The sequence below is a fragment of the Pelophylax lessonae genome (assembly GCF_965119305.1).
Source record: "Pelophylax lessonae genome assembly, chromosome: 11".
Classification (NCBI taxonomy): domain Eukaryota; kingdom Metazoa; phylum Chordata; class Amphibia; order Anura; family Ranidae; genus Pelophylax; species Pelophylax lessonae.
The window spans coordinates 75,778,081-75,804,744 of NC_138778.1; the positions used below are offsets into that span (position 1 = coordinate 75,778,081).

The window sequence follows — 26,664 nt, forward strand, 5'->3', positions numbered from 1 at the left end:
AAGTTTATTAGTTATTAAAGTTCTAGAGTCCATCACTAATCCAGCATTCGACTGAAACTGCCTAGATCTAGAAAGCTAGACACTTGAGTTTAGAATTGACAATAAACTGTCAGACCACCCAACAAACAAAAGAAAACACAAAAAATGCATTTTTTTTCTTTCTGAGATTTATTTATTTCTACAGAACAGTAGAAATAGAAACTGCAAAGATACTCAATGCACCTTCAAAGCCCATACAAGTGTGCTGTTGTTTCTTATGTATTCACTTCTTCCCAGCATTCAGCCCTAATTTCCACCCCAGTTGAAATTGCATAACAATGTTTAAGTCATTCAAACAAGCGTTGAACAGTCATAAACTCCTTATTGTTCACTGATGCCAATTCTGTTCACAGACGCACACATACGGCACACAAACCTATTTGTTCCTCTTCCACGTATTGGAATTCAAGCAAGGTCACCTACTTAACTCTTAACACCAGAAGAGCCGGAAAAAACATTATGGACTCTGGCAGCAAAAGCTTTACATTGCTGTATAAATCAAAGTCATAACAGAAACTGGGTATTTTTTTTAAAAGAATTCTTTAAAATTGCTAGCAGCAACCATTCATAATTTATCCAAACAACATCCTAAGTTTCTGCCACCAAATCATATTTTCAGAGCTCAAAAAAATAGGGTTTGCAAGGCAATCTGCCATGAAATAGAAATAAATGTAAAGGGTTTTGATTTTTTTTTTTTTCAAACAAACTGAATCTAACATAAAAAAATATATTAAACAGGCAAAATGAGGAACAAAATATACATCAACAGTGAAACAAAACAAAAAAATAGCCCTTTATTCTGCCATGGGCACACAAAGCCCATAGTGCCCAAGGTTAGCAATATACTGGAAACCAGTAAGAACTAGGTGTGTTGGGGTTACAAAAACTGAAGCAGAAAAATAGGAATATTGCCCATATCAACCATTCATATATCAGCTCTCACATTCTAACCTGTGCTGTGGAAACTGTTCCCGAAAGAGGATTCTTTGCATTTGGACAAACCTCTTTATTTAATTGCTTCAGTTTTTTTTTTTATGCCTCGTACACACGTACCGATTGTCGGCCGATCGGCCGATTGTATGCTTGTTAGTATGATGCTTCCGACAGCCGACAGCGCATTTTCGGCCGAACAGAATCTGTCGTGCAGGCATTAAAATTTTTGTTGGCCAACACCAGAACGGCCAATTGTTCACCAGTCAGTACAGAATTCGGCCGACAATCAGCAGATTTGCAAGACTGGGCATGCTCAGAGAAGAAAAAACACACGGAAACAGGGGCGTAACTACAGGGGTTGCAATTGCAACCGGGCCTCATGCTTTAGGGGGCCTGTGCGGCTCCCCTGTACACCTGGATTGGAGGGGTGGCGGGGAAAGTATGTAGAGAAATCACTGTCCTCCTTTTTCCTCCTGTAGCTGCAGGAGGAAAATGGAGGAGATTGGTTCCTCTGTATGCTGCCCCCGCCACTCCTCCTATCCAGTTCACTTATGTTCTGCTGTCACTGGGCCCCTGTGTGCTCCCCTGGTTCCCCCCCCCCCCAGCAGAACTTGTGAAAGGGTCCCGCTGTGGGACCATAATAAAGGGCCCGCAACGAGAGTAAAGGGCCCCAGGATTAGTGGGAAGAGCTCCAAGCTTATAGGGAAGGGCCCCAGCCAGGGGTCCGGGGGGGCCCTTCATGGTTTCTTGCACCCGGGGCCCTAAAGGTTCTAGTTACGCCTCTGCACTGAAAGTTAACCATCACATGACATCACTTCTGCAGTCGGCTGTTGTTGGCCGACAAAATTTGTGTGCAGTCTTTTGCACTTTTCAGCGGACACGACAGCCCTGGACAAAAGACGGCCGATCGGTCGGCCGACGATCGGTACCTGTGTACGAGGCATAATAATATCAGAATTGTTCATGCAACTTTTTTTGAAATCACATTTCATACTTGGGCTCTCCATAAAAAAACTATACATTTAAGAAAATAACATATAGCATTAAGCAAACATTTTTTTGCTTTAGTATGTGGAAAAATAAGTACAAAAGTTTTTTTGTTTTTTTTAACCAAGCACTGATCTTGTATTAGGACAAGAGGAAACATATGTGGCATTTTGAAGCCCGGAGTTATCAGTTTTGAACTATTTCTGTCTGGCAGAATGAGCGAGTGCTGGCTTTTCCTTTTACCAGCTGTGTAAACTTTGAATTAAACTCCTGCTCCATAGTTGAATTAAAGTTTTTTTTTTTTTTTTTTTACAAATTCTTTTTAAGATAAACATATATATATAAATTTATATATGAACTATATTACAAATGTATATGTGTCTCTAAGAGTTCTTTTTGGCACCATTGTTATAAATAGGAGCCCATGGAGGCCCAGTCGTTGAGTCCTGGAGGGAATTCCTCATTGAGGTCAAAGAGTTGATCTAGATTGGCAGAGTTAGCTAGGAAATCGTTTCGACTTTCATCCCAAGGGTGCTGGAGGAATGAAGTGGCCAAGAATGTCTCATCAAAATCCAAACTGTTTTGGACTGTTGCTTGCTCTTGCCTCATGGGGTACCACTGTTGAGGACAATCTATGTGCTTCCCGTGGACTGTGAGATCAACAGAGTTGGTGACTGGACTTAATGGAGGTGTTCCTTCTAGATCCTCAAAGGAAGCAAAGTTGGCTTCATTAATGTTGGCATCAAAGATGACTTCCCAGTCAAAATCACCTTTCAAGGATCCAAGCTCGGACTGTTCATCTTGTGATAACAATGGGGAGCTAGATAGACGGGGTGTCTTGTACATCCTTTTTGGTAATGGCTGTTTGCGCTTGTGACCTTTGCCATCTGCCACATTCCAAGCATGTTCACCAGTAGAATTCCAGCTTTGTTCACTTGTGGCCTCCTCAAACTCCCTTAGCAGTTGATGAGACTCTGAGTTGACACTCATTGGCCAACCAGCGCCTATATTGACATCTGAGCAAAGATTAGAGTGTGCACCAGCAAAAGCTGGGTGGATCTGGACAGGTGGCAGCCGTCGTTTCTTAATGGCGCCATTCATGAGCCGGTCAGCATATTGTGGGTCAATCTTCCAGAATCCACCTTTTCCGGGCTCATCTTTCTCTCGAGGGACTTTTATGAAGCACTTGTTTAGAGAAAGGTTGTGCCTTATGGAATTCTAAAACATAAGTAAAATAGCTCAGGGTTAGCACAATTTAGCCGACACATGTACAGAATATATTTAGTGCAAATCATATGTAGAAAATTGATTTTTTACATGAATTAATCAGAATGTAATTTTCCAAAATCTTAAATACTATTATGGGTGAAAGTTTGACCAGCTATAATCTAAATAGGGGCTTACAGTACTTGTGAAAACAAGAGGCAGTGTTACCTATGGGACCCATTCAGGTCTTTCATTTTTTTTAAAAGATTAATCTGACCATTTCTTTAGTATAACTGAAAATTCCACCGCCAGCTACGCTTTTATATCTATATTTTTTTAGCAATATAGTGAGTATAGTAATGGGCATGGCGTTGATGTAGCCCAATAAAAATGCAAAGCAGCTTCCCATTATTCTGCTAGAAACAGAAGAGGCCACTAACCCTTTCAAAGTCTACCTTACAGAAGCAAGATAAAAAGCGGGTATAAATAATAGGCCAATGTGTGTAGGAGTCTTGGAAATGGCCCAACAACATTTTGACTGGCACAGTTCACCCCTTTCCTTCTTAAGAGGAGGGTAAGAAGTACATTCTGAAATACTTTACAAGTCAGACAGGAATAGTTTTTTTTTACCCCTGCAACCCCCTCCTCTTTTTTTCCCCGAGCCACAGGATTCCCGGATCTTACTGATCCGCTATTTACTGTTTAATGAAATTTAACAAGGGGGAGAGCAAACTACACAGCCCCCACCTCCCTTTTCTATTCATCGCTTTCCCTGCTTGTACTCGGGATGCTTATTGCTTTGCCAGTTAAACATATTTATCATTCTTGCCTCAGCAGTCTCCATCCACGCCACCTGTGTGTTTTTGGGATCCCCCCCCTCCACCACCATCCATGTTTAATTAAACCAGTAAAGTCCAAGTCTAGTAGGGGGGGATTTTTTCATTTCCTACCACTAGAAAAGCGTTTGTTGTGTGGGTAATACCACTTCTATGCGCACACTTACAAAGATAGACAGATAATCACCCAGAAATATATAAAAAGATACACAGAAATGGGGCTCCTTGTTTGCCTCCTTTTCTGGTAGTATTACCCCCAACCCGGATGACTGTACACAATTTCCCCTATAAACCGGGCTTGTCTGGTCCCTCCCAAGGACCATCCATTACTATTAGACAATGGCATGTCAGGGCCACACAGAGTCTACAGAACAGGGGGCGGGAGGGGGCCTGACATTCACAGTCTAATAGTACATTGATATATGGCAGTGTAGTTACTGACCCTGTATAAGAACCTGCAGTGACCTACCACTGTTTTGCATGCATTAACCCTTGTGCTGTAATTTGTTTCTGAATAGTTACACGACTCCATGCCTGAAGGATTTAAGGGTTAATGTAACAATAGTGATGCTCTGGGATGCAGGATGTACAAAATAGTAACTCAGGAGTCACGGAACCTGAGAGTAATTACACACAAGGGAGAAGCAAAGAGATACTGACTGCATGCCATGTAGCTTTAAACTGCAAGTGCAGCATCATTGACAGTTTTGGGAATGCAATATAGTAAGATCACCTAAATATATCTTTCATTTTTTTTCTTAACACAGGTTTTTGTTGATTTGACTAAGATGATGTCTGCCTTACCTGCCAGGTAGGATCGGCATGCCTGAAGTAGCAGAAGTTATCGGTGATCCACTTGTAGATTGCAGAGAGTGTGATCTTGGTCTTCTTGCTTGCTTGCATTGCCATGCATATAAGGGTGGCATATGAATAAGGGGGCTTAACATGCGGGTTGGTCTTATAGTCAATATCCTCCATGGGCTGAAATCCCTGAAGGGCTGCCCTCGAGGTAGACGAAGATGTGGGTTTGCCTGGAGTGTGTGGCATTCCTAAGCAGGCTGGATCAGCAGCTAAAGGAGAGCAGGGAGCAGCTGAGCCTGGCAACTGCCGATAGCCATGGGGATCTCCGGATGATGACGGGGTCTTCCCCACATTGGCATTGATGATTGAGAATTCTTGTAGCCACTGAAGACTGGTTAGACTGTCATCTAAGTTGACCGACCCAGAAATGTTCTCGAGACTCATTTCCCCCTCTGTCTGGTAGGTCAGCCAGTTGTCTGCCATGTCTGTGGGGGATGCAGTTGGCAGATCAAACATTCAAGAAGCCCCAGGGGTCTATGACGTATCCTAAAACACAGAAAAGTAGGGTTTATTTCACACGTCACATTTAACAGGTGTACTTTGTCATAGTTAAAACAGGATTGTAAAAATTTAGAGGGACTGGATAACAATAAATGGCACAAAACAGATTTTAAAACAAAGACACAATATTTATTCTGCCATTGGAAATTATTAATAGTGATTGCATTCTGTATGCTCCATAGTAAAACATTACTCTTGTATTCTGGCCTATTAAATATTGAAAATGTCAACCACTCTTTTGCAATAACGTATGGAAATCCCTGTTATCTTCATGGAAATTGAACCAGCAGGACTTGTTGGGCAGTGTCGGGAAGGGGTGGTAGGAATATTTGCTTACCCCCCTTTCAAGGCCTCCCAGGGTGAAAGTCTCACACCCACTAGACGACAATGGCACAAACAGCTATGATGAGCGGTAATAAAATTCCTCTACAATTATCCGTTGAAACTTTGAAAAACCAATTGGGAGTCACAATGTAACACACTAAAGTTCTTGCACTACGGTTATACATTAATGCATTATTGGCTTAGCAAAGAACAAGAACATACAAATACTTCTTCTGATGTAATCAATATACCTTGTTCTAATGAAATATTTCAAATTCACCATACATAAGGTCTGGCCCAACCATAAAAAATATATACTGCACCACAAGCAAAAGTCCTGGTGAAAAAATACCGGATGAGTGTTGACTGTATGTAAAGTCTGTTGACTCTTCAACTAAGTTGATTTCAATATTTTACATTGTGCTTCTAAACAGCTTTATATGGTATCCAAACTGTAATGGGGGAGTAGGTAGGGGCTGATTGATTTAAATGATGTGAGCTTGTGTTCACTTTAGGCCCCTTTCACACATACTGTCCGTTTGTCCGTTTTTCATCCATCCGTTGACGGATGAAAAACGGACATCAGTGCATCTCTATGTAAAAACGGATGACAACGGATGATCATCAGTTAACATCCGTTTTCATCCGCTTCTGTCAATGTCCATTTTTTTGAACGGATGAATGCCCTATTTTTCATCCATCAAAAAAAACGGATCGGACGAAAAACGGATGACAACGGAAGAAAAATGGATGTCAACTGATGAAAACGGATGACAACTGATGAAAAAAGGATAACAACTGATGAAAAACTGATGAAAAACCAATGAAAAACGGATAAAAAATGGATGAAAAATGGATGAAAAACGGATGGAAAACTGATACATTTGACGTGACTGAACTGATGAACTGAACGGATGGTACGTGTGAAAGGGGCCTAAAACTTCCAATCCAGTGCAGAAGGACAGGGAATATAAGAAGGTCTGCTCACAATTTGCTTCACTTCACTTGATAAATCACCAGCTGAACTCCATTAATTAAGAAAATAACAGTGAGCCTAATAAATATCCAAGATGTTCAGTCTGCAATATTCTTAGAGCAAATACTGTATTACCTTATTCTTGTATTGTTTTATACAGCTACAACTTCAATACACATCATATAACCACCATTATACCAATGTACCCCGACATTTCTCAGTGGCCTGCATCCTTTGTCATCTTGCCAAATTCCATTTTTCCTATTTATTTATACAAAATAGGAATAAAAAGAATGCCATGAGTTGTCCAATGAAGATAGTAACAGGTGACAGACTCATTAAGGAAATCGGGGAGATTTTCAGTCCCAGTGGGGTGTTGATTGACACCCCACCCAAGACACATGCACCTTAACATTGCTCAGTAGTCTGCCCTCTGTACCCTCGTCTTACCAAATTCTATTTCTCTATTTTCCTAATTTGAAATAGGAATCAATAGAACGCCATGGGCTATCCCAGCAGAAGACACTCATTCAGGATACAGTTAAGATTTTTAGTCCCGGTGGGGTGCTGAATGATTTTACCAGGTCAATGCTAACAACAGGGTGCAAGTGATCCAGGAGAGATAGAGGGAGTCACAGAACTACATTCAAATGCATGCACCCCCAACACCACCCCTCATCTTTCCAAATTCTGTTTCTCCTTTTCCTTAATACAAAATAAGAATCAAAAGAATGTCACGGGCTGTTCAAAGATAGCAACAGGTGAAACTCCAGGATTTCTGTGTCAGTGAGGGGGTGGAATGACTATAACAGGCCAATGCTGACAAACAGGGTGCAAGTGATCCAATACAGACCCGGGGGGAATCACAGAACCATGTTCACATCACTGCACCCCAACATTTAACAGTGATCTGCACTTTCTACCCTTGCTTTGCTGAATTCTATGTCTCATATTTCCTAATACAAAATAAGAACCAAGGGAACGTCACTCATTCAGGAATTAGGGAGGACGCTGACAACAGGGTGCAACATGATCCAGGATACATACAGGGGGTGGAAGAGGATGCCTGGCAATGCCAGTCACAACTCCAGTTCAACAAACTGGGCCACCTAATGTATTGTGAATGGGTCATCCCATTATAATGAATGTAGGAAGGCAGACCGGTCTCTGGATGCTCCTGATTCATTTTCTCTGCACATGGGTCTCTACAGAACCCCCCCAGAACAGCCAATCCCCCGTCACTCACATACTGACACCACACAGACTGACCACACACCATACAATCTGATTGTACAATGTCCTAGAGAGTTACCATCAATTATATACAGAGGGGCACACCTACACATTCCATTCAAACTACAAAGATAATGAAAGATCCTAAGCAGATTGTATGGTGTATGGACACCCTAAGCCCTGCCACATCAGAAACCTATTTCCTACCCACAACCAAACAAATTCTCCACTAGAAGAGGAGGAAGGTGGGGATCAGAGGGGAGATGGAAGATGAAGAGCTCCTCTTTACCTGGACGATGAGGATCGTTAGGTGCAGAGTAGAACCTTCCAGAATCAGGCAGCTCAGATCCTGAGAGCCCCGGATGAGTTATCGCCCTGCCAGCTTTTTTTTTCGTGTCTCCGCTGCCAGGCATTAAGTACCAGCGGCTCTGAAAGGCTTCTCGGGGCGCCATGGTAACGCTCCGCCCTAGTAAACAGCTTTTAGAGCTCAGATTGGTGGATGGTTCCCATGGAGAGCTCAGTCATTCCGCCACGCCTTCTGTGGCTGGAGCAGGTTGCAGTATGGTGTTCAGAATCGCAGTAATCTGCGTTGTGCCTGACATCCTAGACCTAGACTAGAGGCTGAACTCTGCTACCATCACACACATGTGTACAATAATAATACCCCGATCTCTGATCACACACATGTGTACAATAATAATACCCCGATCTCTGATCACACACATGTGTACAATAATAATACCCCGATCTCTGATCACATACATGTGTACAATAATAATACCCCGATCTCTGATCACACACATGTGTACAATAATAATACCCCGATCTCTCATCACATACATGTGTACAATAATAATACCCCGATCTCTCATCACACACATGTGATAAAATATTCTATACTCTGATCACACATGTGTATAATAAAATAATCTGATCACACACATGTGTACAGTACAATAATACCCCGATCTCTGATCACACACATGTGTATAATAAAATATTCTGATAACACATGTGTATAATAAAATAATCTGATCACACACATGTGTACAAAAATACTACCCCGATCTCTGATCACACACATGTGTATAATAAAATATTCTGATAACACATGTGTATAATAAAATATTCTGATTTCTAATCACACTTGTGTATAATACAATACTCTGCACTCTGATCACACACGTTTGTATATTATAATATTCTGCCTCTGATCACACATATTGCATGTGTGTGATCAGAGATAAGCATATTGTATTATACTCGTGTGTGATCAGGGTACATGACATTTTATTATACACAAGTGATCAGGATATTTCATTATATATATGTGTGTGTGTGATTAGGGATCGGGATATTTCATTATACACATGTGTGATCAGAGTGCAGGATATAGTATCATACACATGCGTGTGCAGAGTGTATAATAAAATATCCTGATGTCTGATCACACACATGTGTATAATAAAATGTCATATACTCTGATCACATATTTGTGAATAATATTAATTATATCCTGAGCTCTGATCACACAAGGTGTATAATAAAATATCATGGTCTCTGATCACACATATATATAATGAAATATCATGAACTCTGATCACACACTTGTGTATAATATTATATCCTTTGCTCTGATGACACACATTTCTATAATGAAATATCCTAGTCACACACATGTGTATAATATTATGTCATCTACTCTGATCACACTTTTGTGTAAAATATTATATTCTGAGCTCTGATCACACACGTGTGTATTTGGAGAACATGTATGATCCATGTTTAGGATGCTTGGTGCATGGTGTGCAAGCAAAAATAATAGAATTCAGGGTGCGCTCACACCAGTATACTGTAACGGTCAGAGTTGTATAAAGTACTCGAAACCCATACTTGAGTAGAAGTGGAAGTGCTCGATCAAAAAGTGATTTGAGTAGAAGTAGTAAAGTATTCAACATTTTTTGTACTTAAGTATTGCAAGTAGTTTTTTAAAAAACTTTGCTACTCAAGTACTGAAAGTAAAAGTACAAGTACTGTGTTATGTAGTTATTAAAGAAAGAAGTCAAAAGTTTGAACATCATATTGTTTTTTATTATTTCAAATGCAGCTTTTATTTATACATACAGTAGCTTTTATTTTCGTATGCGCTGATAATACACATGCTTTGAGCTTCATGAAACCTGCCATCTACTGTTCTGGCAGTGGCAATTTGTATAATAGTAACGAGTAACTATGCAGCGCAAAAAAAAATATTGGAGTAGAAGTATTGAAATCATTGAAAAAATGTAGTGAAGTAAAAGTGGAAGTAGGAGAAAAAAATTCTACTCTAGGAAAGTACAGATACCGCCTTTCGGTACTTAAGTACAGTAGTGAAGTAGTTCTACTTAGTTACTATACATCTCTGGAACGGTGCCAAGATGCATGATCGCACCACCCCAAGAGCACAGAGAAAATTGTCACTATTATAATTTATTAAGCTGTTTTTCAAGTGATAGCCTTTCTCAACTATTTTACCCGAGAGGAAACATTAAAATCATTTTCAGGTCTCCGGGAACCCTGCTTAAACCAATTCATCCAGGGTGTTTGACACAATGGGAAATATGCCCCTTATATTGAGGGTCAGTGGGAAGAACGCCCTTCTTACAGTGGTAGCCAGAGTGTCACCCTTACAGATAGCCAAAAGTATCATTGTTGTCACGCCACAACTCTGCAAAGCGGTGTTGGCCCCGGAAGTATGTGGGTGCCATCAAATGGGAGGTCAATCGGGCGCAGCCAATGGAACCCCTAGACACCTCTGGAAGAACCCTAGAGTTCCCCAAAAGCCTGGTTGAGAATGTCTGATTTAGGACGATGGTATTATTATTATTGTGGAGCATTTTGTAGCTTGGAGCTTCACTCAGGTGTAAATGGGACCTTAACGTGTATCAGTAAAATGCGATGCAACACAAGCCGGGTTTTCAAGTCTTTCACATGCATTGATTTCCTACAGGTACGTGGGAAATATGTACATGTGACTTGAAAAACACAAAATTAAAAGAAACATTGTGTTTTTTAGTGTGTTTCCCCTACTTTGCCACTGACTGTAATGTAATGCGTGCTTTTACCAAAATGCAGCAAAAATCCAGCAAGCAGAATGTTTTTAAATACTCAATGCACTGCCCTGTAATGCAAGAGACTAATGTGAAAAGCCTCATAGATTATGACAGCTACAAGTTTTCATTCAGTTTTTAGTGTTGGCGATCCGGATGGCGATTTGTATAGCGCACATAAAACACAGTGGTGTGAATGATTTCTAGTTTGTTGCATTTAATTCTAGCATGGTGGTTTGAAGTTTCTGTTATTTGCAGAAGCAGGGAAGAGGTCTGCAATAGCTTCATATGTGTTTCTCTGATGACCAGGCCTGGCTATAACATTAGGCACAGTGGGCACATGCCTTGGCGGCAGAGGCAAAGAGGTGGCTTTCTTCTCTATAATTATTGGCCACACATATTTTTTTTCAACATCTAGGAATAGTCATCCTAAATATTTTATATCACGTTAGGGTTACTTTGGTATTTAGGGTACTAAAATTTGTGTACATACATTTTCAGTAATAACCATCCGACCCTGGTGATGACAGGTGTCCTTTATGTAGCATGTTCAAAGACTGCAAGAGAATATCAAAAGGAGAGCCCTGCTTAATTCCAAATGCAGACATACATAGAGAGAGTATCTTCTTTCAGTATGGCCAATGTAAAATGGGCAGCTGCCTAGAGCTTCACAAGTCTAGGGGCTCCATGAGAATTCTAAAAAAAATTCTGCACTTCAGTTCCCTTTGTAATAAGCACATTTAAACTCTCCAAGACTTTAGGAGCTTTTCTTCTGAAAGTGTTCATTCCCTGCCCATCACACTAATCTGATCACTTCCTAAAGTAGAACTATACTCTCCTATCCTTTACAGCAAAGGAAGCTGACATCATAGCCTCGGTTTGGCCTGCAGTTGCCATGGTGCTGCACATGTGGTCATGACACCAGCCATTGGAAGGTTTGATAGTTTAGTTAAGAGCACAAGCAACTGTGACAGTTATCATTCATGGCATGGCTTGAATATAATTGTTTTGAAAAACTAGTAAATCGATGGGTTTGGTAAAGGGCCATACACACTATAAGATTTTCTGAAGACTTTTTCCTTCAGATTTACCTTTTCTATGTAGTGCAAGGGCCTGCCAGATTGTATACAAATTGAAAGTGTTTAGGTTTGACCTCATATTATATGGTTTTGGTAAATCTAAAGGAAAAAGTCTTCAGAAAATCTAATAGTGTGTATGGCCCATTAGGGTCCTTTCACACGGGCGATCTGTTCAGATCCGCCTGTCAGTTTTTCAGGCGGACCTGATTGGATGCTTCATGCATCCCTATGGGGCAGCGGATGTCAGCGGAGACATCTCCGCTGACACCCTCTGCTATCCGATCCGATCCTGTCTGTGAAATCCCTATTTTCCATCCGTCTGGAGCATCGGATCGGATGGGATCGGATGAGAATGGACAGGCGGTCCGTTCTCATCCGATCTCCCCATAGAGGACAGCGGGGAATCTGACAGCTCTGTGTGTGGAGACGGAGCTGTCATCCGCCTGCTCAGCGGGGATCGGCGGATCGGGCCTTGTCGAGCCTGGACCGTGTGAAAGGACCCTTACCCTTTAAATAATTTTCAGAATCACTGACCTAAAACAAGTATACATTTTAGGAAAGTCAGGGTACACCTACAAGGCTTTCTGCACATATTCTCTGATACAGGGAACAAATATGTCAATGCTCCATGTGCAATGGCCGCCACCAAACAGCCATGCACGGGGTACTCACTGAATCCCTGACCCCGTTCATAGATTGATCATAGATTAATCATGCGCAATCACATGCAAAAAAAACAAAACAAAAAAAAAACATTTTTGCTTGCACATGATTGGATGATAGAAGTCAGCAGAGCTTCACCACATTCACTCATTTCTATGGAAAATTCCTTTGCAAAGTGAAACTTCCCTTGCAAAGATAACAGTCTATTTGGCTGAACGTTGTGCTCAGGAGATGTAACCTAGCAGTACTATGTAATATTGAGCCCACATTTGGTAGCTTGCTACTTTCCTTGCTGTACAGGAATAGTACGATGGGAAGACACTGATCTTCATGCACAGGATGGAGGAAGAGTAAAGAGGGGGCAGAGATTGTGCCCCAGAAAACAATTGGGCTAATGCAGTCTTTGGCCTCTATTCTGCCTGGCAGGCGCAGTGCCCGCCTCCCCTCTTCTCTTAGTGACAGCCCTGTCCCCTCTGTACCGTGGAAGAGCAAGGGGCCCATTCATTGGGGTTTTTTCCCATAGACAAAATGTGGGACCTGAAAAGATCCCCCAAAATACTAGGGGAGGCGGAGGGTAGAGCTTGTTGGCTGGGTGCCAAAGACATGCCATCTATTAGCATAATAAGGAGCTGTGAGCAGTTTACCCATTCAGTCCCACCGACTTCACCAAAGGCTGGGCAGGGGTGTCAGGAAAACGGGTTAACATTCCTCTATGGATACAGAAGGACGTGGTCACTGTATTTATTAATGAGGAATTTCTTTCCCTTTTTCAGAAAATACTGGATTTAACATTGACCTTTCCCATTATTCCAGGCAGGCGTGGGACAGTTCCTTAGGAGGGAGGCTTGGCTCAGGTTTGGCACATTTTCCCTCTAAAAGTAAGCTTCAAAAGACCCTGAGCAAGTAGCCCCCAGCAAGGGCATTGTATAAAGGAGAGGCAGCCTGTTATCTCCCGCTATATCTGCTGCTGCTTCCCTCTCCTTCACTGGCACATTACCATAATGAATTCCCTTTTATATGTGTTAATATCCCCCCCCTCCCCAGGCTGATGTGTGCTCAGTCTACCTGGGTTTCACATTCATTACCTGTGCAATGACAGGTGTGTACATCCTGACATCTGACATCCTGCAGACTACCGAGGCCCTGCTATGATGACATCGTTTACTAAAGCACTGTGTATCAGAAACAAGTGTCATGTTTTTTAATTAGTAAAATACTGTTTTATCCTTTTTTTTTTGCCTCTCGATGCTGCTGATCTTCTCCAGCCTTTATCAGCCACTTCCTTTGGTCCAGCATCACATCTGGGCAGTGGACCATGCTTGTACAATGTTAAGCTGGCTATGCACTGTAAAAATTTTGGGATGGTTCCTAAGGAGTCAGTGGAAATTATCAGACAAAAAGTGCCTGTATCCAATCAGACGCTCTGTTCAGATATTTTGACGGTGGTTCCTGCTGTCAGAATACAATAGCCTTAAAGGGAATGTAAAGGAAGAAGGTTTTTTTTATCTTAATGCATTCTATGCATTAGGATAAAAAAAAACGGTTTGTGTGCAGCAGCTCCCTCCCTAATACTTACCTGAGCCCCGTCTTTATCCAGCAATGTTGTAGGACTTGTGAAACAAATTAATTGGTGCGCTAAATCAAAAATGACATCCAAAATAAATAACATATATGTGATGTTTCAAATGAAAGTGAATCTCATGCATAAAACATAAAGTCCAACAGTCCAAAATTATATGAATCTTCCAATCCGTGATGATGTGAAGATGCAAAATCTCTGTCGAAGTCCTATTGGAGGAAACGCGTCAGTAAGGAGGCGTGCCGTCACGTAGGTCACTCGCGGTCCGTGCTGCAGCCGGACGCGAGTACCCTAGGAGATCCTGTCTGCTGTATGTAATTTCTAAAGCTGGAAATTTACCATCTTCATATAAGTGCATTACTTGGCTTTAATAAAAAGTTTATAAGGGTAATACACTATCAGCTACCGTTTTTCAGTGGCGGCCGGTTTGTTGGGGGCACAGGGGCGCCACCCCCCCCATCCATGTGTCCGGCCCCCTAATCTGCATGCGGGGCGTCGGACGCATGGAGCTCAATGTTTTTTTTTTTTTTTTTTTAGGCCCCTTTCACACAGGCGGACCGTTCAGATCCGCCTGTCCGTTTTTTTGGCGGATCTGAACGGTCCCCCCATGCATTCCTATGGGGAATCGGATGTCAGCGGAGACATCTCCGCTGACATCCGACCCGATCCGATCCGTCAAATCTGGACGGATGGAAACCCTATTTTCCATCCGTCCAGCGGATCGGATGGGATCGGGTGAGAACAGACTGACGGTCCGTTGACATCCGATTTCCCCCATAGAGATGCATGGGGAACTGTCAGCTGTGTCTCCGCACACAGCGCGGAGACACAGCTGTCCTCCTGCTGCTCAGCGGGGGATCGGCAGCTCGATCCCCCGCTGAGAAAAACGGACTCCGTCCAACGGACGGAGTGTGTGAAAGAAGCCTTAGTCACCTGATTAGAGCCAGAGGCTCTAATAGGCTTCAGCAAAGGGTGGAGCCCACCCATTGTGTGACAATAGCGAATGAAAATTTGCTATTGTCACACGGATCCTCCTCCTGGCCAATTAGGAAGCGGGTCTGAGACCCGCTTTCTGATTGGCCGAAAGGCAAACCCCATGCCATTGGCCGAGGAGGAGGCGGGAGGACTTGAGGAGACGCCGGGGGACTGAGGAGAAGCCGCCACCGCTGCAGGTAAGTGCACTGGTCTCGGTGCAATGACAATTGGCATGGAGTTTGCCTTTCGGCCAATCAGAAAGCGGGTCTGAGACTTGAAGGGGGCACACTGATCTCTGCATTGAAGGGGGCACACTGATCTCTCTGCATTGAAGGGGGCACACTGATCTCTGCATTGAAGGGGGCACACTTATCTCTCTGCATTGAAGGGGGCACGCTGGTCTCTCTGCATTGAAGGGGGCACACTTATCTCTCTGCATTGAAGGGGGCACACTGATCTCTCTGCATTGAAGGGGGCACACTGATCTCTACATTGAAGGGGGCACACTGATCTCTCTGCATTGAAGGGGGCACGCTGGTCTCTCTGCATTGAAGGGGGCACACTTATCTCTCTGCATTGAAGGGGGCACACTGATCTCTGCATTGAAGGGGGCACACTGATCTCTCTGCATTGAAGGGGGCACACCGGTCTCTCTGCATTGAAGGGGGCACACCGGTCTCTCTGCATTGAAGGGGGCACACTGATCTCTCTGCATTGAAGGGGGCACACTGATCTCTCTGCATTGAAGGGGGCACACTGATCTCTGCATTGAAGGGGGCACACTGATCTCTGCATTGAAGGGGGCACACTGATCTCTCTGCATTGAATGCATGCAACAGGAGGGAGGGGCCAGGAGAGCCAAAGAGGTACCTATGAAGAGGAGGATCCAGGCTTCCCTGTGCAAATCCAACTCCACAGAGGAGGCAAGTATAACATGTTTGTTGACCACTTGCCGATCGCCGCACAACTATTTACTGCGGCAGTCAGACTCTCCTGGGCAAAGTGACATAGGGGTATGACGCTTGCCCATGAGCCTGTAGGGGCGAGCGCGCGTCGCCGGCGGCCCGCTTCCGCCCCGCTCGTTCCCTGCCTAGCCCGCGCGTGTGACCAGCGGCTCTGATGTCCGCCGACCACTCGCGATCTCCCACAGGAGAGGGAGAAAGACAGACGGCTGATGTAAACACAGCCATCTGTCATTCTCCCTGAAGTAATCACAGAGGCTATGCGATCCTGCTATGTAGGATCGTATGTCTCTGTGATTACTTCACTAGCCACGCCCCTATGGACACACTTATCCCCTTGATCACCAATAAAGTTAACCCCTTCCCTGCCAGTGTCATTTTTACAGTAACAGTGCATATTTATAGCACTGATTACTGTAGTAATGTCACTGGTACCCCCAAAAGTGTCAAAAATGTCAGTCAGGGGTCCGATCTGTCCGCTGCAATGTCGCAGTCCCGCAAAAAAAAAAAAATGCAGATCGCCACCATTACTAGTTTAAAAAAAAACAATAAAATGACATAAATCTTTCCCGTAGTTAGTAAACGCAATAACTTTTGAGACTTTCATACAAAAAAATTTGAAAAATATTGTTATTTTTTCAAAAGTGTCGCTCTTTTTTTGTATATAGCGCAAAAAATAAAAATCGCACAGGTGATCAAATACCACCAAAAGAAAACTCTGTTTGTGGGAAAAAAAGGACTTCAATTTCATTTGGGTACAGCATCACACAGCCGCGCAATTGTCTGTTAAAGTCACGCAGTGCCGAATCGCAAAATAGGGCCTGGTCTTTGAGCAGCCAAATCCTCCGGGGCTTAAGTGGTTAAAAAAGACGATACTTTACAATCACTTTAAGCTACACTAGTAGAATTTTGTTCAAAATGTGTTTGCTTTAACTGGTTCCGGACCACCCACCACTGATTTACTGCGGCAGGGCGGCCCTCCTGCGCGAAATGACGTAGGTCTATGTCGGTTGTGAGCCTGCAGCTAAAGGGACTCCGATGCACGGGTCAGACGGCTCCGATTGCCGCCTGACACTCACGATCGCTCCCCGCTGAGAGAGAAGAACGGTCAGCTTTTGTAAACACAGCCGACCATTCTTCTCCCTGGAATGATCACAGAGCTCCTGTGATTCTTCTATATAGGAACACAGGTCTCTGTGATCATGTCACAAGCCCAACCCCCATACAGTTAGAAACACGCCCCTAGGTTTACATTTAACCCCTTGATCACCCACAGTGTTAACCCCTTCCCTGCCAGTGTCATTATTACAGTAACAGTGCATATTTTTAGCACTCATTACTGTAATGTCACTGGTCCCCCCAAAAGTGTCAAAAATATCAGTCAGGGGTCCGATCTGTCCGCTGCAATGTCGCAGTCCCGCAAAAAATCGCAGATCGCCGGAATTGCTAGTAAAAAAAAACAATAAAAATGACATAAATCTTTCCCGTAGTTAGTAGACGCAATAACTTTTGCGCAAACCAATCAAAATACGCTTATTGCGATTTCTTTTTTACCTAACATATGTAGCAGAAAACAAATTGGCCTAAAATGTTAAAAAATGTAGATTTTTTAATTTTTTTTTTTGGAATGTCATATAGCAGAATGTGAAAAATATTGTTTTTTTTTTTTTCCAGAATTGTGGCTTTTTTTTTGTTTATAGCGCAAAAAATAAAAATTACACATGTGATCAAATACCACCAAAAGAAAGCTCTATTTGTGGGAAAAAAAGGAAATCAATTTCATTTAGGTACAGCGTTGCACGGCCGCGCAATGGTCCGTTAAGTTAATGCAGTGCTGAATCTAGAAAAATGCGTCATGAAGGGGGGTAAACCTTCCAGGGCTGAAGTGGTTGAAGCCAACATTCACCCTAAGGCAGGGGTATCAAACTCAATTTCATTGTGGGCCACATCAGAATTATGGTTGCCCTCAAAGGGCTGGTTATATCTGTAAGATTAGATGTCCAGAGCACCCCACGGCCCCTTACATGAGATGTCAAGATCCCCCCTACCATCAGAAGTCAAGAGTAACCCACTCTTTCTTACATCACAATGCACCCTCTTACCTTGTGCTGCTGCCAGGAAGATGTGGGTGGATCTGGGAAGAAGAAAGTGCAGGGTCTGGAGGAGAACCAGAGGAGGTCTGGAGTCAGCTTGCAAAGTCTGTTGAATGCTGAGAGCAGGGAAGGCAGAGGCAAGGTGATGTTGCCGCTGCACAGAGAGGTGCAGGATCTGTAGGAGGAGTTCTGCCCTCCTCTCTGCTGAGAAGGGGGGGCAAAGACAAGCCTTTCTGCAGCTGCACAGGGGAGTGCAGGATCTGGCAAAGGAGTTCTATTCTCTCTGCTGCCGACCACTGAGACAAGGTGGGGACAGAGACAAGGGGGGTGCCGCAGCTGCAGGACAGGTGCGAGGGCTGCATGAAATGGCCCGGGGGGCCACATTTGGCCCACGTGCCTTGTGTTTGACACCAAATATCTGCACACATATGGGGTTTCCTGAGGATGACTGTTAGATAATTCCCAAAGCTTTGGCACCTTTGTGAATGCGCGAGAAATCACCTGCGTGTGGTCAGATGTGCTGAAGGGCTCTGCCAGGACCCAATGGCCAGGTAAAGCCCTGTGGCACATCTAAGCATGAGCCCAAGATAAGGGGGGGGGGGGGGGGTTGAAACTGTAAAGAAGACTGACGTTCCTCCTTAAGCTGGTCATATACACTGCAAATTTCAGCCACTTCCTAAGAAAATGTGTCAAAATTCACTCAGTTGCCTGCTGGCCCTACTCCCAATCAAAGGAGCCCTGCTTGAAATTTTATGTGTAGCACTGCCCCCTAGAGGACTGCTGAGTATTACACTTTCTGGATTCCCCTGGGTTACCCTTAGCAACTGATAGCAGATAATTAGCATTGAAAGTCCTTGGCTCAGTCAATAATCAATCCAGGGGATGTTAGTTTTTTTTTTGTTCTCATTTGGAACTGGGATAGGAGAAGGGATGAGTAGGATACAAGAAACTATGAACTATGCGCAATCTTGAGGACAACTAGCAGTAGTGTGCGGCAAGGCCGCTGCTTCAACTTGCCACTGAAGTGAATATAGATAGATAGATTCCTGCTTGAATTACTCTTCAGGGGTCTAACTTGGCACCCCTTTGCATCCATTATTTGCATCAATACATTTACTTCTGCACATTTCCTACTGATTTGTGAAAATGCAGAACTGAATATTACATATTCTGATGGCAAGGAATTTTGGGATACACTGCATTAGACTTACAAAAGTACCTGGTTTTAATGGAAACCTGTGCTAAAGAAATACACTGGCTGGTCTTCTGAAAATGCTGTTTGGCTGGCTGCCTCTGACTTCAGTACTTCCTTATGCCCCATACACACGTGCAGATTATCTGCAGACTTTTGTCTGCAGACTTACCAAAACCATATAATATGAGGTCAAACCTAAACACTTTCAATTTGTATGCAATCCGGCAGGCCCTTGCACTACATAGAAAAGGTAAGTCTGCAGACAAAAGTCTGCAGATAATCTGCACGTGTGTATGGGGCATTAGTGAATTAGGAAGAGTCCAAACTCCCATTCTCCATACTTGTAGCCAGGTGCAGTCTAATTTTTCCACTGCAGGTGGCGCTCTTCTGCGTCATACTGGAGTCTCTAGTGTCCCAGAACTTATAACTTGAGGACTTTGCTGGGAACAGCCCCGAGGGCTCATCCGCCCCATTCAGTACCACAGACTACTGGCTTGTCCGAGGATACAATCGCAGGCTCAGGTGAAGAGAAAGTAGAAGACACATCTGGTCTCTTGCCACCTGAGGCCCCTGAATCGACACCACCTACTAATGAATCTTTACAAAATGATTCCAAATGAGAGTCAAGAGAACCGGCACCCTTTGCCATCTAACCATAGGCAACTCCCTGCAAGATACTGGTACTTTGTTATTTGAAATTGTTTATTGCTCTGCCTTAACTATATTCAGATGGTTTTCCTATTACCACTGTTATTACTGTTTTCATGCTATTGTGTTGCAGAGGACAGCATCTGTTAAAGTGGGGATGAGTTTAGGCAGGTGCAGTCTACTTTCTCCACTGCAGATGGCGCTCTACCGCAGTGTAACTGTTGTTTGAGAGGAAGGAACAGGGATCCTCTATACATAGTATGTAGATAGCCTTAAGGTAATGGGTTACCATAATCCCAAACTGGTTTTAGAGCAGAAAAACCCCCTTGGTTAGGTGGGACTTTAAGGGTAACAATAAATTATTTTAGAAAAAGTATATATCTAAAAATAGTTAAATTTATTTTGATTCAAGTGTGAAGATTCTTTAAACATGATCATATCAAAAGGATATATTCCATAAAGTGTTCGAACATATACTACATCAAGTGTTCCATCACATAAATAAATTCATCGCATTCATAAATATAGTATATAGTAAACATGATATTGTTGAAGGAGTGTAATCAAAAAATCCAACGCGTTTCGAAATTGTCAGATATAAATCTTCCTCAGGGACTTTCGTATTCACTCCTGTAGAGCCTGCACCCCATGGAAAGTTTTCCCTAGTGGATACACCTAGATACCCAGATTTGAAAGCTGGAGTCAGGTATAAGTCTTTATATATTTCTTGACCTGTTGCGATGTATCTCAAAAAGAAATATATATATATATAAAATCAAAAAAGAAGAAAGATATAGCCCTCCGGTTTCAACGACTCCAGAGAATTTATATCTTGCCGTCCAATTGAAGCGGGTAATATTAGTATTCAACTATATAGTGGTGAAGAGCCTCTATATGGCATGCGTGCCACAGCTAGCATGCAAAGCTCTCTCTGCCGGCACACCAGGAGGAAGACTGACCGACCGGGCATCCATCCATACAAGCTGCACTCGCTCCCCATCTAACTACATCTCCCACAAGTCTAGGGCAGGGAGTGACGTGTTCAGGGTGGGCGTGGGGGCAGGGGGTGACGTGTCCGGGGCGGGCGTGCAGAAGAAGAGGCGGATCCCGCGTAGCTCTGAGGCCAGGAGTGAATTGCGGCGGGAAAGAGCTGCCTGAGCAGTTGGAAGACACACACGGACACTGGTGCCAGGTGAGTTTTTGTGAACATAATGTGTAATCGTTATGTGTAATGTGTCCCTGGTCCCACCGGAAGGTTGAAGCTGCTTGATGGGAATGTGGAGGTAAATGGCGCTGCCCAAAACATGTATAATAAATGACTAGATGTGTAAGGTGGAGGGAATCGGATCCAATGTGCTTTCTATTACTTAAAATGCACAATAAAAAAGTGAATGCAAAATAATACCACAATGAAAAAGATAAAGTAAATGGGAGGAATCGGATCTGACACATCTATCAAAGGTAATCACAATATAATAGGTGGAAGGTACAATATTCTCCAAAGAATGCAAAAAAAAATAAATATATATATATATATATATATATATATATATATATATATATATATATAGTGCTTAGTGACTAAAAATAAATTGAAATAATTCCAGTGGTATGGTGAAACATATCAAAAAGTGCTGCAGTGATAAATCTACTAAGGTGCGAATCCTCAAAGGGATTAATAAGGAAAAAGTAAAGCGATGAAGTGCTAAAGAATCAAGTGGTTGGTGTATCTACCAATATAAATATGTAATTGATATTTATGCGAATCGCACTATAAAGTGCATTTTCTAACTAAAAACCTTGATATTCAGGTTTAATTGCAGTGTTGGCACTTTGAAATAAAAAAGTTGGTTTTCTATTGCAGTTTGGGCACTCAGGCTCAAAAAGGTTCGCCATCACTGCACTATGGTTTCCTGGGTCACTGGAGAAGCTATCCTATTGGACACTGTTCCCCCATGTAACCCTAGCAGCCATCTTGGGTCAGGCACTTTTTTTTCCTGCCCCTAAACTCCTCTGCACGTCAGCATATGTGTCCATGCACACAGTGGCTTTTAGCAGTGTTTAGTAGCAGAACTTTTAGAGGCAGAAAAAAAAAAACAGTGCATCCAAGAGCAGCAGAGGTTTGGCAGAAAAAACTCTTGATGCCTGTTAACGCATGAAATTAATTAACTCCTAAGCGCTTGACAAACGCACTTAAACGTACCTTAATGTGTTACACACTTTTACATGCATCAGGCATTTTTTCTGCCAAAATGCTGCTGCTAGGAGGATAGGCTTTTAGGAAAGTTTGTAAAACGTCCTGTGTGCATGAGGCTTTACAGTTAGCATTAGGGATCGACCGATTATCGGCAACACGATATATAGGTGGCCGATATGCACTTTCCCCGATATATCGGAATCGGCCGCTGAAGTTACTTATATTGCCGATATTTAGGGAAAATGCATGTACCAGAGTGATGCCTGCAGCTAGAGGCATCACCCCGGTACCGGCGTCCATAGCCGATGGTTGGCTGACTTGTAATGACAACCGATACAGCTGAGAAGCCGCTTGGCTGTCATTGCAAGGAGCCAGAGTTGTATAAAGTACTCAAAACCCATACTTGAGTAAAAGTACAAGTGCTCGATCAAAAAGTGACTTCAGTAGAAGTGGAAGTGCTCGATCAAAAAGTGACTTGAGTAGAAGTACTAAAGTATTCAACATTTTTTGTACTTAAGTATTGCAAGTAGTTTATTTTTTTAATTTTGCTACTCAAGTACTGAAAGTAAAAGTACCAGTAGTTTTAAAAAAAAATTGCTACTCAAGTACTGAAAGTAAAAGTACAAGTACTGTGTTATGTAGTTATTAAAGAAAGAAGTCAAAAGTTTGAACATCATCTTGTTTTTTATTATTTCAAATGCAGCTTTTATTTATACATACAGTAGCATTTATTTTCGTATGCTCTGATAATACACATGTTTTGAGCTTCATGAAACCTGCCATCTACTGTTCTGGCAGTGGTAATTTTTATAATTGTAACGAGTAACTATGCAGCACAAAAAAAAAATATCAGAGTAGAAGTATTGAAATCATTGAAAAAATGTAGTGAAGTAAAAGTGGAAGTAGGAGAAAAAAATTCTACTCTAGGAAAGTACAGATACCGCCTTTCGGTACTTAAGTTAACTTAGTTACTATACATCTCTGCAAGGAGCGGGAGGGGACGTCCCCCCCCCCTCCCGCCACCTCCTACGGCTCGCCCGGGTCTCCCCTCCTACCGGGGACCCGGGCATCCTACCTCCACCGCAGCCGTATTCGGCTCTGATCGGGTCTCCGTGTAAAAAAAAAAGGGAAGTGATGTCACTCGGCGCCAAATTAAAAAAACTGACAGCATTCAAAACATGCTTTTCAGTGCAGAGGAGGGGTTTGGGGTCTTTTAGACCCCCAGATCCCTTCACAAGGAGTACCTTTGGGAAAAAAAAAAAATGTTTTTTACATGTCCGAAAATATCTTGCCGATATCAGCCGATACCGATATCCAATGACCAAAATATCGGTATCAGCATTATAAAAATTATATTGGTTGATCACTAGTTAGCATGAGCATTTTCTAAATGGGATTTTAGCCCTGTAACCTAATCTAAGGTAGAGTCTCCCCCACCCAGGGTCTTACTTATGCCCAGTTGGGCCATTCTCCTAGCATCTCTAGTCATGGAGTATGGTCCCAAGTCGATAAATTTCAAGTGGAGGATGTATCCACTAGAGGAGGCTGATGACTAAGACAAACTGATGGCTGCCCAGGCATTCAGACCATGGCCATATTTGGTCAGTGATGCCACCACCATCCTTGCCCCTTCCTTTATATAGCTGATGACAGCTCAGGCAACTGGTATTTGTAGATCCAGAGTACCGTCTGGATCAGGTGTGTGTGCATGGTTGTCAAGTTTTCTTTTCAGCAAAACGGCAGGTGGCAGGCATCATGATTGTCAATACATTTACAATGAGGGACATTTTTTGGGAATTTTTGCTTTTTTAACTAAGGATTTGTCAACCATGTGAGTGTTGTTTCTCTGGGTTACATTTTTTTTTTTGGGTGAATAATAAGGGGTACTATGTACCCCATACTTATTCATGTAGGGGAGTGCAGTATCTGGGGCTCCCCTTATTATTGGAGGATTCTTCCAGATTCCGATAAGTCCCCCATACTCAATCCCCCACAAACCTTGGCCAGAGGTGGCAATAAGCTCTTGTGGTTAAAGGAGCCCCCTCGTTTACTTGTTGGTACAGCTGCAAAAGGAAAGAATCGTGTGAACTCTCTGGTCTCTCGGAGGGTGAACAGGGCTAACAATGCAACTAGATCCTCAGTGAACTTTCTCTCCAGGACTGTCCCAGTCTCCTGCTCCCACCAACTGGTCTGGATCTGTGGATTCCAAGAGAGGAGGCTTGTCCCATGCAAAAGAATATAAAGCCCTCTAATTCTCCTTCTATCACTTACGGTCTGTCAAAACTTGAAGCTCAGAAAGTCTGTTTTTTTATTACATGACCGCCACCTTGGACTACACCTCCCAGAAATTCAGGTGCCTCGGATAAATCTCCACAATGGGACACAGATTGTGAAAAAAATCTGGCAGTGGTTATAACCCATCCTTGCTCTATTCAAAAAGTTTTGCCTTCATGCAAAACTTGACGAGTTTTTGGAACAAGGTGTTCCAACTCATATCCCAAATTATGGGTGTTATTACAAAACCAGACCCAGCCCTTGCCCTTTTATGCCTAGGGATAGACAATTTCCCTACGGAATTTCGCAGCATTATAGCTATCATACTGCTAAGTGCCAAATCCCTTATTATTAAACTATGGAAATCGGATCAAGCCTCAAACGTATCGGCCCTACTCAATCATATCTCACTGATATTTGAATACGAATGTGAGTGATCTTGCTATTAGAGCTAATAGGTTCCATATCTTCTCTAGATCTTGGAGCCATTGGATAAACTTGTCTCCCATGTGACATGTTTTTGTATTTTTCTCATGATATTCATCGTATATTTTTGTTTGGTATACTCATGATAATTTCTATGTTCTATTCATGTTTGTGTACTGTATAGGCTACCATGCTTCTACTTCGTTGTATTGTTTTACAAAATTTAATAAAAACGAATGTTGGAAAAAAAAAAGTTATGCTTATAGTTTTACTTTAAAGCGGTAGTAAACTGGCGCAATAAAAAGAAAAAAAATTTTCACCTGCAAAATAATAGCATAATGTGCTAGCACATTATGAAATACCTAAAACAAATCATTCCAGCGGCACGCTGTCACCGCTCAGAGGGCTTTTATCTCCCCCCAGTCTTCCTTCTGGGTTTGCGGGCTCCGGCTGCGTGAGTGCCTGAAGCCATGATGAAGTCACTCCCGTGCACGCGGGAGCCCTCGGTTACAACTCGATGCCCTGAAGGTCTGGCACGGTATGCCGGATATTCGGAGCGCATGTGCCGGTGACATCACCGGCTGCATCCAGGGTGAATACTGTATCTCCTAAACGGCGCACGTTTAGGAAATATTCATTTTTTGTACAGGTTAGCTTTATTATAGGCATACCTGCAGCTAAAAATCACAAAGCTGACTTTGCTACTGCTTTAAGCTTTTATTTGACCAAAACAAGTCAGAAATGTTGAATCCTCTATATAAAAGATTAATATGTATAAAGATGTCTGATATTTCTGTAGAACAGTGCGTGAATACCTTTTGTTTGTATGTATGTTGGAGTAAGGCAGTTTTTGGAGGGGTGGCACAAGGTAACTGAAATGTAAAAATCTGTCATTGCTCTGAACTTTTGCAGTTCTGCTTTTTCCCCTTTTTACTTGATAAACCTTTGTTCTTTTGTGATCTGTAGCAATGGCAAGTGTTTTGTACATTGTAAAGGAATGTACTTATTTTTTATTTCACATGATAAATTTTACATCCCTGGGGAGGGCCGCCCACCTCCCCTCCTGTCGCCCCCCACAGTGGTTTCTAGGCTCTCCCATTCCTTTGGGGTGCCCAGGACTGCAGTAAGCAGCTTGGATGGTTTTCCATAGGGGAGATGGAGGAATATCTGTGGGATGATTCTGGTATGGGAAAAGGCTACCCTGAGTATACTGCCATGTAAGCTTGTAGCCTTGGGAAGTGAACCTTTCAGGGCAGACCAAGTACAGGCTTTGTTGGAGAACCCAACTATGGGGACCTATGATGAGGAAAATGGAAGGATTGGGAGGCCATCCTGTGTTAATGATGAACTTGCACTGTTCAGAGTTATTTATCTCAAGATTAATGAGGTGAAGGTGAAGGGTGTTTGGTCAAGAACTGTACATTAAGTCTCTGCTACAGTAAAAAAGTATTAAAAGGCAGAATGGATGGACATTCCTTATTTCAGTAGTCTTGGCCCGGGAGAATGTTAGTGATCAAAGATGGTGGAGTCTCTACACATTACAGGTGTGTGTACCCGGTCACATTCCTGTGTGGGAGGACGATGAGAT

General features: G+C 42.8%; 1 protein-coding gene across 1 annotated transcript; it reads right to left on the minus strand.

The window, feature by feature from the left end:
• Positions 1 to 1,928: 1,928 nt before the first annotated feature.
• FOXJ1 (forkhead box J1) lies at positions 1,929 to 8,271 on the minus strand. Its single transcript, XM_082272921.1, has 3 exons — positions 8,186 to 8,271; positions 4,806 to 5,348; positions 1,929 to 3,177 (listed from the first exon to the last, which is right to left on the minus strand). The coding sequence occupies exons 2-3, from the start codon at positions 5,316 to 5,318 to the stop codon at positions 2,368 to 2,370; spliced, it is 1,323 nt and encodes a 440-aa protein (XP_082129047.1). The 5' UTR covers positions 5,319 to 5,348; positions 8,186 to 8,271; the 3' UTR covers positions 1,929 to 2,367.
• Between the last annotated feature and the right edge of the window lie 18,393 nt (positions 8,272 to 26,664).